This window comes from Solanum stenotomum, chromosome 9 (genome assembly GCF_019186545.1).
Source record: "Solanum stenotomum isolate F172 chromosome 9, ASM1918654v1, whole genome shotgun sequence".
Lineage (NCBI taxonomy): Eukaryota > Viridiplantae > Streptophyta > Magnoliopsida > Solanales > Solanaceae > Solanum > Solanum stenotomum.
In genome coordinates this window covers 4,363,026-4,378,698 of record NC_064290.1, presented here as the reverse complement: position 1 = coordinate 4,378,698, position 15,673 = coordinate 4,363,026, and the positions used below count along the sequence as shown (strand labels likewise).

Sequence of the window (15,673 nt, the reverse complement as noted above, 5' to 3'; positions counted from 1 at the left end):
TGAACTTGTCTCATAATAACTTGATAGGTCATATACCAGCATCAATGCAACATTTATCTGTACTTGAATCATTGGATCTCTCATCCAACAAAATCGACGGAGAAATTCCACAACAACTTCCATCCCTCACATCACTTGAAGTCCTAAATCTCTCTCACAATCATCTTGTTGGATGCATTCCGAAAGGAAAACAATTTGATACGTTTGAGAATAGTTCATACCAAGGGAATGATGGGTTACGTGGATTGCCACTCTCAAAAGATTGTGGCAGTGATGAAGGGGTACCACAAGCAACAACTCCATTTGGACTAGATCAAGAAGAAGAAGAAGAAGGAGATTCATCAATGATAAGTTGGCAGGCGGTTCTCATGGGTTACAGTTGTGGACTTGTTATTGGACTGTCCGTAATATACATAATGTTGTCAACTCGATATCCAGTGTGGTTTTCGAGGATGGATGTAGAATTGGAACACAAAATTCTTACGAGAATGAAGAAATACAAAAAAAGATATGTAACCTCCAGGTATTAACTTGATCTTTTTCCTTCAAAAGATTAATTTTTATATAGCAATGAATTTTCTATTTCCTTCATCCTTGAAGATCTTGACTTTTAGTCTTCTTTTTTAAAAATTGCAGGATTCAAGCCTAATATGTTGCGGTGAAGCAAATATAAGCCTTTACCATTCATAATCGGTGATGCTTATGTAGTGTTAGTATCCTATGAATAAAGATATGATTTTTCTTCCTTTGAGACTCATTCATATTAGTTTTCTTTTCATCTTCTTTTTTACGGTTTATTACATGGAGATTGTTAGCTTGAGTTCATCCTTACTATTAGTTGAGTAATTGGTCTCACCCGCAAGTCAGTTCATAAATTTATGAAGTTATTATCTTATCTTTTTCGTAATTACATTGTTAGAGTGGGAAGAAGTCCTTCAAGCTCTTATCGCAGGCACTTGAAGCCCCATTGATTTCTATTTCTCTGAACTATGTCACATGACATCATCACACAAACATTGAACACCTCACTTTAAGTTCACAAAATAAAAATCTGTAGTTACTAGTAACAGTGTTCAAATATATTTGTATACAGACTCATGATTGTTATGACCCAATTTCGAAAACTAAGGTTTCGAAGCCATCTTCGCAACTTTGGCAATTTTTGTTTAAGTTTTTGGAAAAATTTATAATTTGGAAGTCGCCACTTAATTTTTTTTAGGAAAAATTAAGAAAACCATTTTAAAATGAGGTTTTTTGAATAAAACATCTTTAATAAAACCAGAGTCGGGTAAGGGTTCAAATGATTCTCTAAGGAAGGGTTTAGGCATCTTAGAGAATCCGCTAACACGCGGTTGACCGACGGATTTAAAAGTAGGCTTAAAAGAAAGCTTAAATTGTTTGAAAAATCTTATTTTATTATTTTGATAAATGAGAAATCTTTTGATACTACAAACATTCATATTATCCCAAATAATGAAATAATTCAAATGTTGTAGTGCCAAAATAAAATTTTAATTTAACAATTTATCCGAGTCAAGTTTTTGAGCCGAATAATCAACACAATCACTTAGGCGTGAATTTGAAAGCTAAATACTAACTATGAAAGAATATAGATAACTCTCAAGTTAATCTTGAAGCTTAAATGACGTAAATTAAAAAGGTTTAAAAAAATTTGAATACTTGAAGCAAAATAAGTAACAAAATAGAAAACTTCCCAAGGATTCATCTAAATTAGATATAAGAAGAAAGTGTTAGCATTTCTAAAACAAATTAAGAACATAAGTCAAGATAACATATAACAAAAATCTAGGCACTTTGCCTAAATGCTCTTTGTTGCTGCCGATCTAACTGGACTTTTAAAGCCCCAAAAAAATCCAATTTTCAGCCCTTAGGGGACTGCCGCCATCCTGCTGGTTTCTCGGGGTTTAAACCCAATTTTGTTCCTCCTTTTTCGGCCTTTTTGAGGTCCCTGCTGCTGCTGGTCATTTTACCAACTTTTTTAAGTCCAAAATATTCAAATTTCAGCCCCTGAGGACTGCTGTCACCCCGTCACTATGCTGCTGGTTTTTTTTTTTTTTTTTTGGGTCTCAACCCAATATATCAGCTTCCCTTTCGTAACTTGGAAGAGGTTGACTCAAGAAGAGGAGTATGCAAAAGATGGTGGAGTCCAATTGGACTCAAACGAGAGAAAGTTCATGCCAAGAAAACGAAGAATAAGAATTAGTAACTAATCAAGAAAGGGGGCTGGTACTATTTTAACATGTAAACAAACTCTACAACATTTTATAATGCAAACTAAGTCTCCCCAACGTAAAGAGGAAACAATCAGAAACAAGGAGTACAACTTCCAATCCCAATACCTTTGCCTCATATGCAAAATAGAAACAAACATAATCACAATTTTAGTTTAGCCAAAAGAAGGTCAGCAAATAAATATGGAAGGTACAGTTGCAAGCATTCCGGCGCCAAACTTAAACCAATAAGAGCTATATCACTAAAGAGAAATAAAGACACCTCATTGAAGAAACAAAACTATTATTTAGTGAGCACATGGAACCTTAGAAGCAGAAACTTTAACGCCAAAATTCAATTAGCGAAACTTCACCGTTGGAATTAAAGAGACATGGCAATAATATTATTTAACCCAAATTAGTTAGAATCAAACAAAACAATCTATTACACTAGGAAGCCATTTCTATGCTAGTTTTAAAAATGCATATAAAGGCTGCCTACTGTTTTTTTTTTTTTAACAAACCAAATAAGTGCATTAAATCACAATAAGGTGGAAAGTTTGAGACATAACAATATTAACACAATAGTAGATTGCAAACAGAGAAGCTATGCTTTAACAATAAACTAGATTTTTGCTCTAAAACTTCACTTCTTTTTTTGCTAAAATACCAAAAAAAAAAAATTAATCATGAACTGAATGCTTTGAGACATGTTAGATTTACGTTTAAACCCTTAAACTATTTCACTAATAAGACTAAGAGAATATGAACAATCAAAAATCATGAAATGAGACGCATTTGATTAAAACATGAAACAGTAGATTAAAGCCTTTGTTAAAATATAACAGTCACCTTTTAGCCAAAGTAGGCTCACTTCATGTAGGGAACACCATTACGACAATGTAGGAGATCATATGTGTTAGAAGCCTAAACCACTAAAAACCCCAAGCTATGTAAGCATGAAAATCAAACTAAGACGTGCATAATGAGAAGCTGAAGCTCAAACGGCTATGAAAGGAGAACTTTAAATAGCCAACGAATTTGAAAAAAAATAACAAGTTAAAAGGGCATATGCAGGAACCAAGAACACGATTAACTTTAAGCTAAATAACGACACATTTTCGAACCAACACTAAGAAGATTCGTAGGTTTAGAGCTCATTTTAAAATAATAGTTACTGAAATGAACTCAACTATACTAAACAGATTACTAGCAAATCAAAACTTGAGCAAATATCAACGCCATGGAACCAAAGACAAAAGAAAACGCTAAAAAAAATATAACTTTCTAAACAACAACTCTTAACAGAGGATATGAACTAATATTTGATATTTCTATGAATCTTTAGTACTAATCAGATGAGCAACCCGAGCAAAACAACAAAGAAACTTCAAAGGAAACCTTATTAACTACTTAAATGTCAAACCAAAATCTAACCCATGAAAATTAAAGCGAAGCTAAGAACACATAAATAGAAAACAAAGAAAATCTGGGAATTAAACAAAAACAAAGCTAAGAAAGAAATTACCTCCTTTCGGGCAGCGGACTGGACGACGAGTTTGACGGAGACACTTCCAACACCTCTTTAAACTCGAACAACCACAAAAAAAAACCGCAAAATTATAAACTATGGAACCAAGAATTCCAAAACTCTCATGTACTCTTTTGTCTCAAAAAAAAAAAAATCCCCCCTTTGAACAATGAACAGGGTGGGTTTATATAGATAGGATTTAGGGCAAATTTCGGGGGGAAATAGACGAGGGCAAAATCGGGCTAGAAAAGGGGCCAAAATTTGAATTTCAAACGAAATTCTCTCCAGAACCAGAGCATATTCCCAATGATTCTCGAAATTTCAACGAATTGAAGGCGAGAAGGAGGGCTAAGATCGACCTATCGTCCTTTGAATGCTACGTGGCTCGATCTTGAGGCCACAAGGACAAATTTGCAGCTGGAATCGGCGCTGGAACAACACTACGCGTACTGTTTGTCGAGGTAAATGGAGAAGACGACAAGGAAAAGCGGCTTACTATTGTACGCGTACTGCAGCTGCTGCTTTCCGTGTGTTTTGACGGAATTGTTGTTCACGTTTTGGAGACGTTTGCTGCTAATGTTAAAAGAGACGTTGATGGGTCTCTTTGTTGGGAAAGAATTGGGCCGGGTCGGGTAGTTATTTGGAGAATTGAAGTGGGCTGAAGTATGCTGGAAATTGGTTGCCAAAGGGCCAAAATCTTGTCTTCTAAAATGAATTTGAAGACACAGTAAGGGAAGGCGAGAATTGTAATTAAGAAAAAGGGTCAAATGATTGCAAACTTAGTCCATTTAAGATAAAAACTTAACCAAATTGAGGTAATTAGTTAATTCGGCTAGGACTTAAATGAAATGAATTAATATAATTAACTAAAGAACTTCTTAATTTTAACGAAATAAAATAATTAACTTAATATACTAATGACTCAAAATATAAACTACTAATTTAGACAAAATTAATTTAATAAAATATTCAAGTAAATCTAAGATCTTTTTGAGACGATTTTTGAATATTTATAAAATAAACTAAGTATGTAAAAACATATTTATTATAAAAAATTATAAAAGCGACCAAGATTACTTCAAACACTTGAAAAATATTTTGAGCTTTATAAAAACTAATTATTTCAAATCGTTTGGAATTTAAGAAGCTCAAAAGCTAACTCCTATCATGGAGGGTCAAAATTGGGTGTCAACAATAAATATAGGAATTTTCTCTCATTTTAAAATAACGAAAATTCTGAACTTCTTCTTATTCTGCACAAAGACATAGATAACTACACAATAAATTAATTGCTCATATTCAAAAAGAAATATGGACAGATTCTCAAGTTTACTGCAAGTTATAAATATTTTTCTTGAAGTAATAAATGTGTTTCTCGACACTGCGATTGGAATAGAAGCGTGTTTCAAATTAAACTCCATCAATCTGTTGATTTTTTTAAAAAACACCCAAATAAACTGAATAGTGTAATATTTTTCCCTTTCAAGTATGTTTAAAAGTTGAATTGTTGTCCAATATGATACGTTCTCCCTTTAATTTGCCATTTTGATAAATACTCCTGATACATTTAAATGAGAAACTTTAAAATGATATATGTAAAGCAAAATGTAGGGCTGAACTTTCTACACGTTAGAATTAAAATATTTGTTCACTTTTTTTCAGCCTTTTAAAATTTATTTATTAGAAAATTTAATATCTCAGGTTGATTTTCATTTGATTCTCCAAAAATATCAAAATAGTAACACTTCCTATAAGCAAAAGGATAAATTATAAAATCAAATTAAAGATGATTAATTGAAGGATAAATAATAAAATGTTATAATTATCATTTTATTTTACATTATTAATATTCGTTACTACGTAATCTTGTATGTAAGATAACATAGTGTTTTAGTTTTATTAACATATATGTTTTAAGTATTATTTTATAAATTTTGTGATATTAAATTCCCGCGCAAGGCGCGGGTAATTTTACTAGTTAAATTAAAGGTGAAATGGTCTGATGGACCCTTGTATTTGTATCACTTTGTATTCTGGATCCTTTTACTTAAACATTTGTCATCTGGACCCTTAAACTAAATAAAACACAATGTTACAAATCCCTCTGACCATTGACCAAGCTTATGTGGCATTAGAATGTCTGAGTTGACAAATATGTGTAACTACACGCTTCTTTAAGCGAGTAAATAACATTTTTGGGTTAAAAAATATTAAAATTATAAAAGAAATAATTTTTTAAAAAAACAATTAATTAAAAAAATCTTTCTTCTTCTTCACCCACTATCCGGTCCTTTTCAACCATTTTCATCCTATACCCACCCCTTTTTTCTTCTTCTCCACAATCTATTAACATTAATTTATCAGATATCTTGAGTCTACTGATTAACCACGGAGGGAGAAAGTGGCGCTGATGGTGCACGCCGGAGACCATTGCTTCGCAATGGAGTGAGAGAGAGAGGCGGCACTGGTCAGTGGAGAGGAGAACGAGGTGGGTGAGGGTGCAAGGTCATGGTGACGAAGAGGTTTCTCGGCCAGATCTAATGGTGCGATAGCTTAGGTTGTTGGTTTTGTGGAGGTTGGAGGAGGAAAGGAAAATGGTGATGGTGTGCGGTGGAGATGAAGATAGGTGAGGGAGAAAGTATATGCGATTTCGCCGGCAAAAATGGCCATGACAAAGGCGATGGCTTCTCCGGTTGATTTTGGCCGTGAACAGTAAATGGGGAGAATGAGATGGCACTAACAATTTTTACGTCTCTTTTAACATTTATTAAAAAATTTATATGAAGAGTATATGTTACCTTTTATTAAATAATTTTGTTTAATTAAATTATACATATGAAGAGTATAAAGAGTATATGTTACCTTTTATTAAAACATTATATGGAGAATCAAATTTTGGTTACCTTTCATTTAAAATAATTTTGGTTAACAAATAAAATTTTACGGACATTTATTAACATATGAAGAGGAGTATATAATACCTTTTATAAAATAATTTTGGTTAATAATTATGACATGACACTAATATATATGACGTGGATATGACATGTCATTTATGTAAAGGAGAGTGAGCTACACACATGGTTGGAGGGGCTTAAAAATCTCATTTTAATTGAATCTAAGGGTTCAATTGACAAATAGTTAAGTAAGAGGGTCCAGAGTACAAATGGATACAAATACATGAATCCATCAGACCATTTCGCCTAAATTAAATTAGAGATGAAGCGTGCAAGTAAAATCCTCCACGTGTCATTGCTTACAATTTCACGTTCCATCGTACGCCAAACTGCACAAAGATTCATTCTTTCCCACAAGGGGCCAAGGTCCCTCTACATTCTTGGAAAATAAATGGATCACACCTTGCCATCTCATCATTTCTCTTAATTATTTTTTATTTTTCAAATTTTTTCCCTCCTCATAAACTTAAATATATTCTTTAATTTCCACATAAAAATATCCCAAATCCACTATTTCTGTATTTATTTTGATCCATTATTTGGTCAGTTCTTGATTTTTTTTTTGTTGTTGTAAAAATGGCTCAATTGTTGTCACCTGTTTGTACAGATTCACTCAAATTACACAACCCAGTTCAGTGTTTCTATTCAAGAAGTAAAGTTCCAATTTTTTGTAATAATTTTAGCTCATTGGGTTATTCTGGGAGGAAGAGAGGAGGATTAGGGAGAATTAAAGTTGCTTATCAAGATTCTGCTGCTGCATCTGAGGAAATTGCTGATGATTTTTATGCTGTTTTGGGTTTGGTAATTTACAACTTATTTTATTGCATTTTACTTCTCAAAGATCAAATTTTTACTGTTTTTATTTGCTGCTTGGTGTATGGGGTAAGGTGATTTGAAGCTGTTTTTTTCTTTTCATGTCGTAGTTTCTGTTTTTGTGATTACTTGCAATGAATTTCTCAGTAAAGAGGTAATTTATCTATGTATTAATTTTTGTGTAAGTTGTATAATGTTCAGTAGCTGGTTAGGAAGTAAGTTATTTATGTGAAAATTGATATAATGCTTGGCTTGCAATTTAGAAACTCACATAACTATGTATAAGTTATGAGGGAATTGGTAACAATCTTATGCAGGGAGAAGATGGAATAACTAATATGTGCATAATTTTAATCAGCTACCAAACGGTTTCTGATAGGGTTGCTTCATTAATACTCTTAAGGAAGATACACCATGAGTTTATAGTAACAAAAGAATCTCAGTTGTTTGTACTTTATCAAGATTCAAGAAGCTCAGTTTGCAGGAGTCTAGAGGCGGATCTAGGACTTTAAGTTTATGAGTTCCTATAATGACCTCAAGTTAACATATAGTAACAATTGATTTCATGATAAAATATTTACAGATACAAGGTCAGGGCAAAAGTTATTAGATTCACGTAAACCCACAGGTCACACTCTAAATCCTCCCCGGTGCAGGACATGGAAAATGCTCATTTCTAGCATAATTTTGTCTGTTTTGTTTTTCTCTTGCCTGTTTCCTTTTCTGTGTTTTCTTTAATCATGCTAAAGGATATCTCGTTAACTTATAATGTCCGTTATGTTGCTAGCTTCCTGATGCTACACCTGCTCAAATAAAGAAGGCATACTATAGTTGCATGAAAGCTTGCCATCCAGACTTGAGTGGTGATGATCCCGAGACCACAAATTTTTGCATGTTTATCAATGAGGTCTACGAGGTGGGTGCTTCACAATTTGACAGTCCATGTGTTTTATCTGGAACTTCAATTTCTAATCATTATAATACTGTAGATTCTTAGTGATCCAGTGCAAAGGAGAGTTTATGATGAGATCCATGGGTACACAGCCACAGCAATCAACCCTTTCCTGAGCGATTCATCGCCGAAAGATCATGTATTTGTTGACGAGTTTAGCTGCATAGGTATTATAGTCTCACATTTTATTTGTTTGTTAATTTATTTTTTTTGTTCCACTTCATGTCTCTTTCAAGTAGCTGTCCTTTTTGTAGTTCCAGTTAAAATATGTCGATGGTTAACCATAATCTATTAGTTAACTTGTTGGTTAACTAAATTTTGAAACACACATCTTCCATAGTTTCAGTTTCCTTTTTCCTGATGCTGAATTCTTAAAGGTCGTGTTTGTACTAATTAAAGAAGCTAGTTGTCATCTGATCACCTCCAACACATTTATTGTCACCAAATCATGCTTTTTTACAAGGCTAGAAAGCGAGAATGTTTCACGTCTCAATAAGTCTAAATGCTTAAAGTATATAGAAAGAAGTGCATAGATTTTGTGTAGTCTAAGTGCAAAGCATTGTACTTCCAATTCTAATTTTGTTGAACTATGTAAAGGATGTTTTGCCAATTCATTGAAATAAAAAAAAATTGCAGCTCGTTCTTGAAAAGGTATGATTTAGAACACTTCTCTCTCCTTCACAGGCTGCAAAAATTGTGCCAATGTTTGCTCAAAAGTGTTTGGGATTGAGGAAGACTTTGGAAGAGCTAGAGTTTACGATCAATGCGGACACCCTGATTTAATTCAACAAGCGATAGATAGCTGGTGGGTTCTTGCTTCATAGATATAGCTGCTTGTCTCGAACTTATATATCCGTTCTGCTAATGACCTAATGTAATTTTGCACTGAAAAGTTTCAAGTAAGAAAAGACATATAGTTATTATTTCCTTTCTGGTCTCTCAATGTGGTAAAATCACGATACATAGCAAATAAAGTTGCAAAAATGATACTGCAGATTGGCAATTGAAGTGCAATGCTGGAGCTTATATATGTGATGCATCTCCTATGCTATCTTGTTTCGTTCATTTGTTTTATCATGCTGCTATGAGATCTTTCAACTGTCATATTCTTGCTCTATCAAATGCTTATGACACATGCTAAGTGTGACTATAAAACAACTTGAGACTTGAGTCACTAGAGTATAGTTCAAATGTGTATCTCCTTTAGACCGCAATGTTTATTCTATCTATTTCCCCTCCCATAAGTAGTTATAAGCTGGTCAAATAAGCTTGAACTTTATCAGAGTATGGAAGAGTGTCATTTGTGATAAACTGATGTAATTAAGTTTGCTTCAACTTCTGGGAATATCTGCATTTTTAGTTTTAACAAAGATTCTTATGCTATATTAAGGCTACGTTTCCAAAAGGAGAGGGAAGGAAACTTGAGTTATCTTATCATCTGATGACTTTGAGTTCATCCATTGGAAAAGAATTACATACTCCCTCCATTTCAATTTGTTTGTTTGGTTTTAACTTGGCATGGAGTTAAATAAAGTAAAGAAAACTTTTGAATCTTATGGCCCTAAACTAAAGATATGTAGAAGACTTAATTTTGCCATGCGGAAAGTTAGAACTAAAGAGTTGTCAAAAAAGGGAAGAGGCATTCTCTTTGAAAAGGACTAAAAAGGAAAGTAAGATGAACAAATCGAAATGGAGGGAGTACCAAATTGGACTTGTTCAATGGCTCAACAATCTTGCCTCTTCCTAAATATGGAAGGTCTAACTAATCCTTTGCTAAATCATTATTTTTTTTTCTGATATGTTGGAAGTACCATTTTATTTGCCAATATGGTTTGATTGTTTTACGATCCTTATGTTTTGTACTTCTGCTATATCCATCTCACAGGATTTGTAGTATCGAATGATATTGCAAGTCAAATCACTACTTCTTTCTCTTTGCAGCCCAGTGGATTGCATACATTGGACTTCTGCTGCACAGCTGTCTTTGCTTGAGGATGAAATGCGAAGAATAGAAAGAGTAAATGTGAGCTACATTTCTCATTTATCTTGGTGATTTATGTCCATCACATATGCAGTTTATATTCCTTTTTTGCTGCTCTAAAATGCTCGACGACTTCACGAGTTGTTGCCAGATCAATTCTAAATTTATGCTTTTTGCTGAATACTCTGGATGTCAATAACCTAATACATCCATGTAATACTTTGGTTATCAATAACCTAATACATCCATGTAATACTTTGGGTATCAATAACCTAAACATCCATGTAATACTTTGGATATCAATAACCTAAATTTATGCTTTTTGCTGACTGAACTTGCCTAATCACCTAAAAGTTCTATGAACACGAAATAAGTAGATACTGCTTTAATCATCTCACTCAACTCTACGCGACCAAAAAAGTTGTAGCATTCAAAATACCTTGCATTCTCCTTAAAATCTAGTAAACTGCCTTTAACTAATCAGGCAGGCCAAGGGTTAGAAGAGCGGCAGACTACTCCTTTGCAGAGTTATCTAAGTTGGTGGTCTAACAAAACGGAATATGATCTTCCATCTACAACAAAGATAGCACATTCTTCTCTCTCTCTCTTGTGAGATCCTTTTGAATGTTTTGCTCTAAGGGTGAATGTTTTAGTAGATCTGTAGCTTTTGATCAGGTATAAAGGGATTTTGTGGAAGTAACAGTCGGTTAATCAGACTAGCTGTGGAGAAATGCTTTGATGTATTGCTTTTATTTAAACATATATTCTACTTGCTTCTTGTCGTGTTTGGCGATGGTATTCTGTGATCCATCTAGATTATCCAAATATTTGCTTCCGTTTGAGTTAACAAGTTTCAATTGACTCTATCAACTAAACAAAATATGCTGCTAAACTTTACAAATTCCCTAATCTTGTTTGATCTTCTTTTAGGTTGGTATTGAGTGTAACATGTGTATTTTATGTGTCAATAGGTTGCATTGATGCTATCAGGAATGGGCAGTGGAGCCATGGATGTATTCAGAATGGTAAACCGTAATTCCGTTTTTTGTCTCTTTTGTCCGTATGAGTTTAATTTCTAGTTGATGCTATCATGATATTTTGGCCTTGAGATGTCCATAATTCTGTTGCAGCTTCAGCGTTCCATATGTTATCTACAACTTTTCTGTTATTTTATTTATCAAGACCACCATTAGTTCTGTTTCTTTGTTTTGGACTTCTTGGAAGTGAAGTGATGGTTTGGGTACACTCTCGGAATGATTTGTACAGTTGGCTGAATTAGCAAGTCATATTTTTTAAGAAATGTTCTGATAGTGAAGCTCTTTGCATTTAAAGTTCAGCAAAAGATTTTGTCTTCTCCGATTCCCCTTTACACATTTGAATCATGTCAAAATGCTTTATGATGCAGGCGAGCACACGGTGGGAAAAACGACAATCTAAAGTCTTGGTATGAACTCCTAGCTCAAGTGTTTAAAGTTTACCTTTACCTATCTTGTTATATTCATCGTTCAGTTTGTTTGTTTTGCTTATACACAAAATCTCGAATTACTTGTTAACAATATTTTGGACAGTGGTATTTTATATATGCCAGGGCGCTCGTGGTACGTGTTGCAAATGGTTTACTGTTATGCGTGTTCCAGATTTTTTTTGGCTTCTCATGCATTATGAAGTTTTAAGTTCTAGTAAATGTTGATATGGTGCTGCAGTTTCCTCTATTCTTTGTTCATTTTTGTCTCCTTTTGAGCAGTGAAATTTCCATGACTTTAGATATTGCTTTGAATCTTGTTAGTTAACGGTATAGTTTACGTTCATGGGATATTATTAGCAAGATCAGAAAATGTGCACTTGTTTGTTTAACAGAGGGGTACATAAAGTTGTTTCCTATACGGGATTTCATGCTCGATTTTCCTCCTATTGATAGTTGTAACATTGTGATTAGATTGAAAACTTTTGTGACATGTAAGCTACTGCAGGAACAAGCTAAAGTCAGAATGATGAAGAAGAAAGATTCTGAGAAAACTGAATCATACTGGGATAACCTATGGGGTGATCGTAAAGACTACACAAAGACAGGTAGGAAAACTAAGCCTAAATGAACTTGCTTATGCGTATTATCTGTGTAACTAATTTGATTTGGTTTCTACAGAGGAGGAAGTGGAAGATAGATCAAAACGAGCTGCAGCAGCTGCTCGAAGATGGAGAGAGTACTCAAGGAGAGGTGCTGACAAACCTCCTACCTTTAAACTTCCCGAGGCCATCTCTAATGACAATTGACATATATATACTTCCTAACCAACATTGCAGTACACGGTACATGCATCTCCCCTTTGTAAAATATGGTACATTTAGATATAGTATATTCATCATGATAGTCATGGTTCCTCCCCATATCAATGTAATTATATAGCTAAAATTTACCTCGGGTACATCTATCTGTATGTAAGATTATTCATAATTCAATAAAAAGTTGTATGAGAAGAAAATGGAGAAAACAATTATTCAACCTGTGTATTCGTCGTGTGATATTCATGATTGATGGTTCTATCTGATTACCTAAGAGTGCATTTGAATGAGATCTTTCATTTTAGCACCAGAAGTGGGAAAAATCCCCTGTGAGTTGTGACAACACAATATTATCTGTTGCCTCTGGGATTTGATAACTGAATAGTACAAGGCAACTCATTTGTGTCATGAGGAAGTACTTATTTTAGTCTGCAGTAAGCTAATAGTGTTCTGCATAACCCCGTATTTGCATCGACCCTCTTGTTTCACTCGCAGAGGCACAGCCATGATTAGGAATTTGGGGGCGTCTTTGCATCGATCCTCTTGTTTCACGCACAGAGGCGTGGGGTTCGGAACCACAACTCTAGCATGAAAAGTACTATTGATGCACATTTCACATTAAAATCTCTTATGTTAATTGATTGTATACTTTCAGCCCTACTCTTCTGCTATACCTTAAAAAATACTTAGGTTCTGTATGAACTTGACTTTTTAGCATAGAAAACAAAAGTTGGAAATGGTGAGAATAATATGTACTTTCTGATTATTCTATATTTTTTTCACATGTTTTTCAAATCTAATTTCTTTTCACTGCTATTATGTGTGTTGACTTTGGTAAGCATATTATAAGAAAAAAATCATCCATAATCTTTGCATGGCCATTATTTTAATCAATGTTTGTTACATCATAATCTATTATTCTCCATGTAAAAAATACTTAGTTGACTATTGTATACTCCTAGTTGATGTTTGGTAACTATATTCAATATTGTCATCATAATTCATACTCTCTTGGTGTTTTCTTGGTGTGTGTGTGGGGTGGGGGGTTGGTATATCATTTTCACATTTTTTGGTTTGGTGAGTGAGATTGTGAGAAGGGAGGGAGAGGCAATAACAGTATTTCTTATCATAATGTGTTAAAGCCTCTTCTTCCGCTCTTTAAAAGGAATTTAAGTTATATATACTGATTTTTATTCGTAGGTCATCAAAGATCAAGTATATTCTTTTTTATACTATGATGGTTATCATTTTCAATGTCTATGTTTGGTGAGCTTTTTTTTGCCATGCATACTTACAAACTATCTTCAAATATCATTAGTGTATATAGGTTAAATTGATATTAAATGTAGTAATTTGGCACCATTATTGTTAATTTACTCCAATCATTGTGCAGTTAGTTGAAATCAAGTTACTTTCGAAATGACCTAACATCTATGTTAATTTAGTTTTACTTAAGCGGCCTTTAGTTTTTGCATTCTTTACTTGTCATGGTTTAAGCACCTGACATACATTGTTCGCTTAATCTCAATAAATTTTATAAATTATTCCTCGAGTTATATCATTATTGAGTTTAAAAGTGTGTATCATATGAACGTGCATTATGCCTATGTCTTCTATAATTCTTCATTTTCCATTCTCATTCAGATGTATGATTCGTCTTAGGTTTCATGTTGCATCGATTCTTTACCAGCTTATCAACCTAGAATTTATTAAATAATAATAACAAAAATTCAATTTCAAAGCAATTCAAACAGATAATAATGATGTTTGTGTGATTATAAATTAAAACATATGAACTACTCGATCATTTTTAACAATGTAACAATGTCATAAAATAGTTGAAATATGTACAAATTAATCCATTGTCAAGGATGATTTTAATGTAAGATAACAAATCAATGTAGTAAATAAAAAGCTTTCTATGATTAAGTGGAAAAATTTAGCCATACAAAATATATTACAGTTAGATCAACAAAAGAAAAAGTAATCCCATCTCATCTTCTTGAAGCTATTTTTTGGTTTTTGGTTTCAACTCGAATTTCGATACTCGTATTAGAGTTCTCATTAAATCGCGCATCACAGAACCTATTTTAAGGATAACACTCAACAAAACTTTTCTCGTATCCAAGACTCGAACCCGACATGTCTGGTTACTATCTAACCGTAGAAGCAACAGTATGAGCCCAAAACTTCAACTGATCTTTAATTTCCATTTCATTTCCAAAATCTGAATTAATCTTCCAACTTTTCAATGCATTCTTTTTCCAGTCCTCCATTTTTTTCTTTTCTTCCCAAACACCCCATGCTTCTGAAAGATGAGGTCTTGAAACTCCACTTTCATCATTTTCATCAAAACCCCTTTCATTTTCCATTCCTAATCTCTTCAATCCAGGAATTATTGACACCAAATTTGAATCTTTATCCTTATCTGAAAACTCAAATCCAAGATCCATAAACCCTTTTAGCTCCTCAAATTCTAGCTCTGATAAACTTTTACTATTTTTACTTCTCTTTTTTCTGCTTCTTACATTTGCTCTGTTTTTAACAGCTGCTTCAGGGGAAAATTTGAGCTCATTGTATTCTTTACCAGACAGAATTGGCTGAAGTTTAGCTTCAAGAACAGATTTTGGAGATGGGGATTGTGATTTCTCTGAAATACTATCAAAGGTGTAATCTTTAGAGATCAAACAGTGGTCACTCTGAGATCTGACCATAAAAGTTGGAGTTCTTGAAAGTTTTGGGGTTTCTTCAAGAATTTGTTTGATAGGTTCAAGAATTGGGGTTGTAGAAAAGGGGTGTTTGGGTTTGAGTATTTGGGATTGAAACCAGTGAAAATCAAAGAGGTTAAGGAATTCTTCAACTTCCATTAATGGAGGCACAAAGGAGGAAAAAGATTTGGGGGGGTGAGGGGTGGGGGTTTAGAGATTG

The 15,673-nt window shown here is 33.6% G+C and overlaps 2 protein-coding genes across 2 annotated transcripts; one reads left to right on the top strand and one right to left on the bottom strand.

Moving 5' to 3' along the window:
- The first annotated feature begins 7,161 nt into the window (after positions 1-7,161).
- LOC125875727 (chaperone protein dnaJ C76, chloroplastic) lies at positions 7,162-12,927 on the top strand. Its single transcript, XM_049556750.1, has 9 exons — positions 7,162-7,520; positions 8,320-8,448; positions 8,522-8,651; positions 9,169-9,289; positions 10,426-10,507; positions 11,437-11,490; positions 11,871-11,909; positions 12,436-12,535; positions 12,609-12,927. The coding sequence occupies exons 1-9, from the start codon at positions 7,296-7,298 to the stop codon at positions 12,734-12,736; spliced, it is 1,008 nt and encodes a 335-aa protein (XP_049412707.1). The 5' UTR covers positions 7,162-7,295; the 3' UTR covers positions 12,737-12,927.
- Positions 12,928-14,646: 1,719 nt separating this feature from the next.
- Positions 14,647-15,673, bottom strand: LOC125875733 (uncharacterized). Its single transcript, XM_049556759.1, has one exon. The coding sequence runs from the start codon at positions 15,610-15,612 to the stop codon at positions 14,899-14,901; it is 714 nt and encodes a 237-aa protein (XP_049412716.1). The 5' UTR covers positions 15,613-15,673; the 3' UTR covers positions 14,647-14,898.

Excerpts from the sequence above, each read along its gene's own strand:
- LOC125875727 (XM_049556750.1), top strand. The coding sequence starts at position 7,296 with ATGGCTCAATTGTTGTCACCTGTTTGTACAGATTCACTCAAATTACAC. Across the intron at positions 7,521-8,319 it reads TTTATGCTGTTTTGGGTTTG|CTTCCTGATGCTACACCTGC; the intron begins GTAATTTACAAC and ends TTATGTTGCTAG. Across the intron at positions 8,652-9,168 it reads TGACGAGTTTAGCTGCATAG|GCTGCAAAAATTGTGCCAAT; the intron begins GTATTATAGTCT and ends TCTCCTTCACAG.
- LOC125875733 (XM_049556759.1), bottom strand. The coding sequence starts at position 15,612 with ATGGAAGTTGAAGAATTCCTTAACCTCTTTGATTTTCACTGGTTTCAA.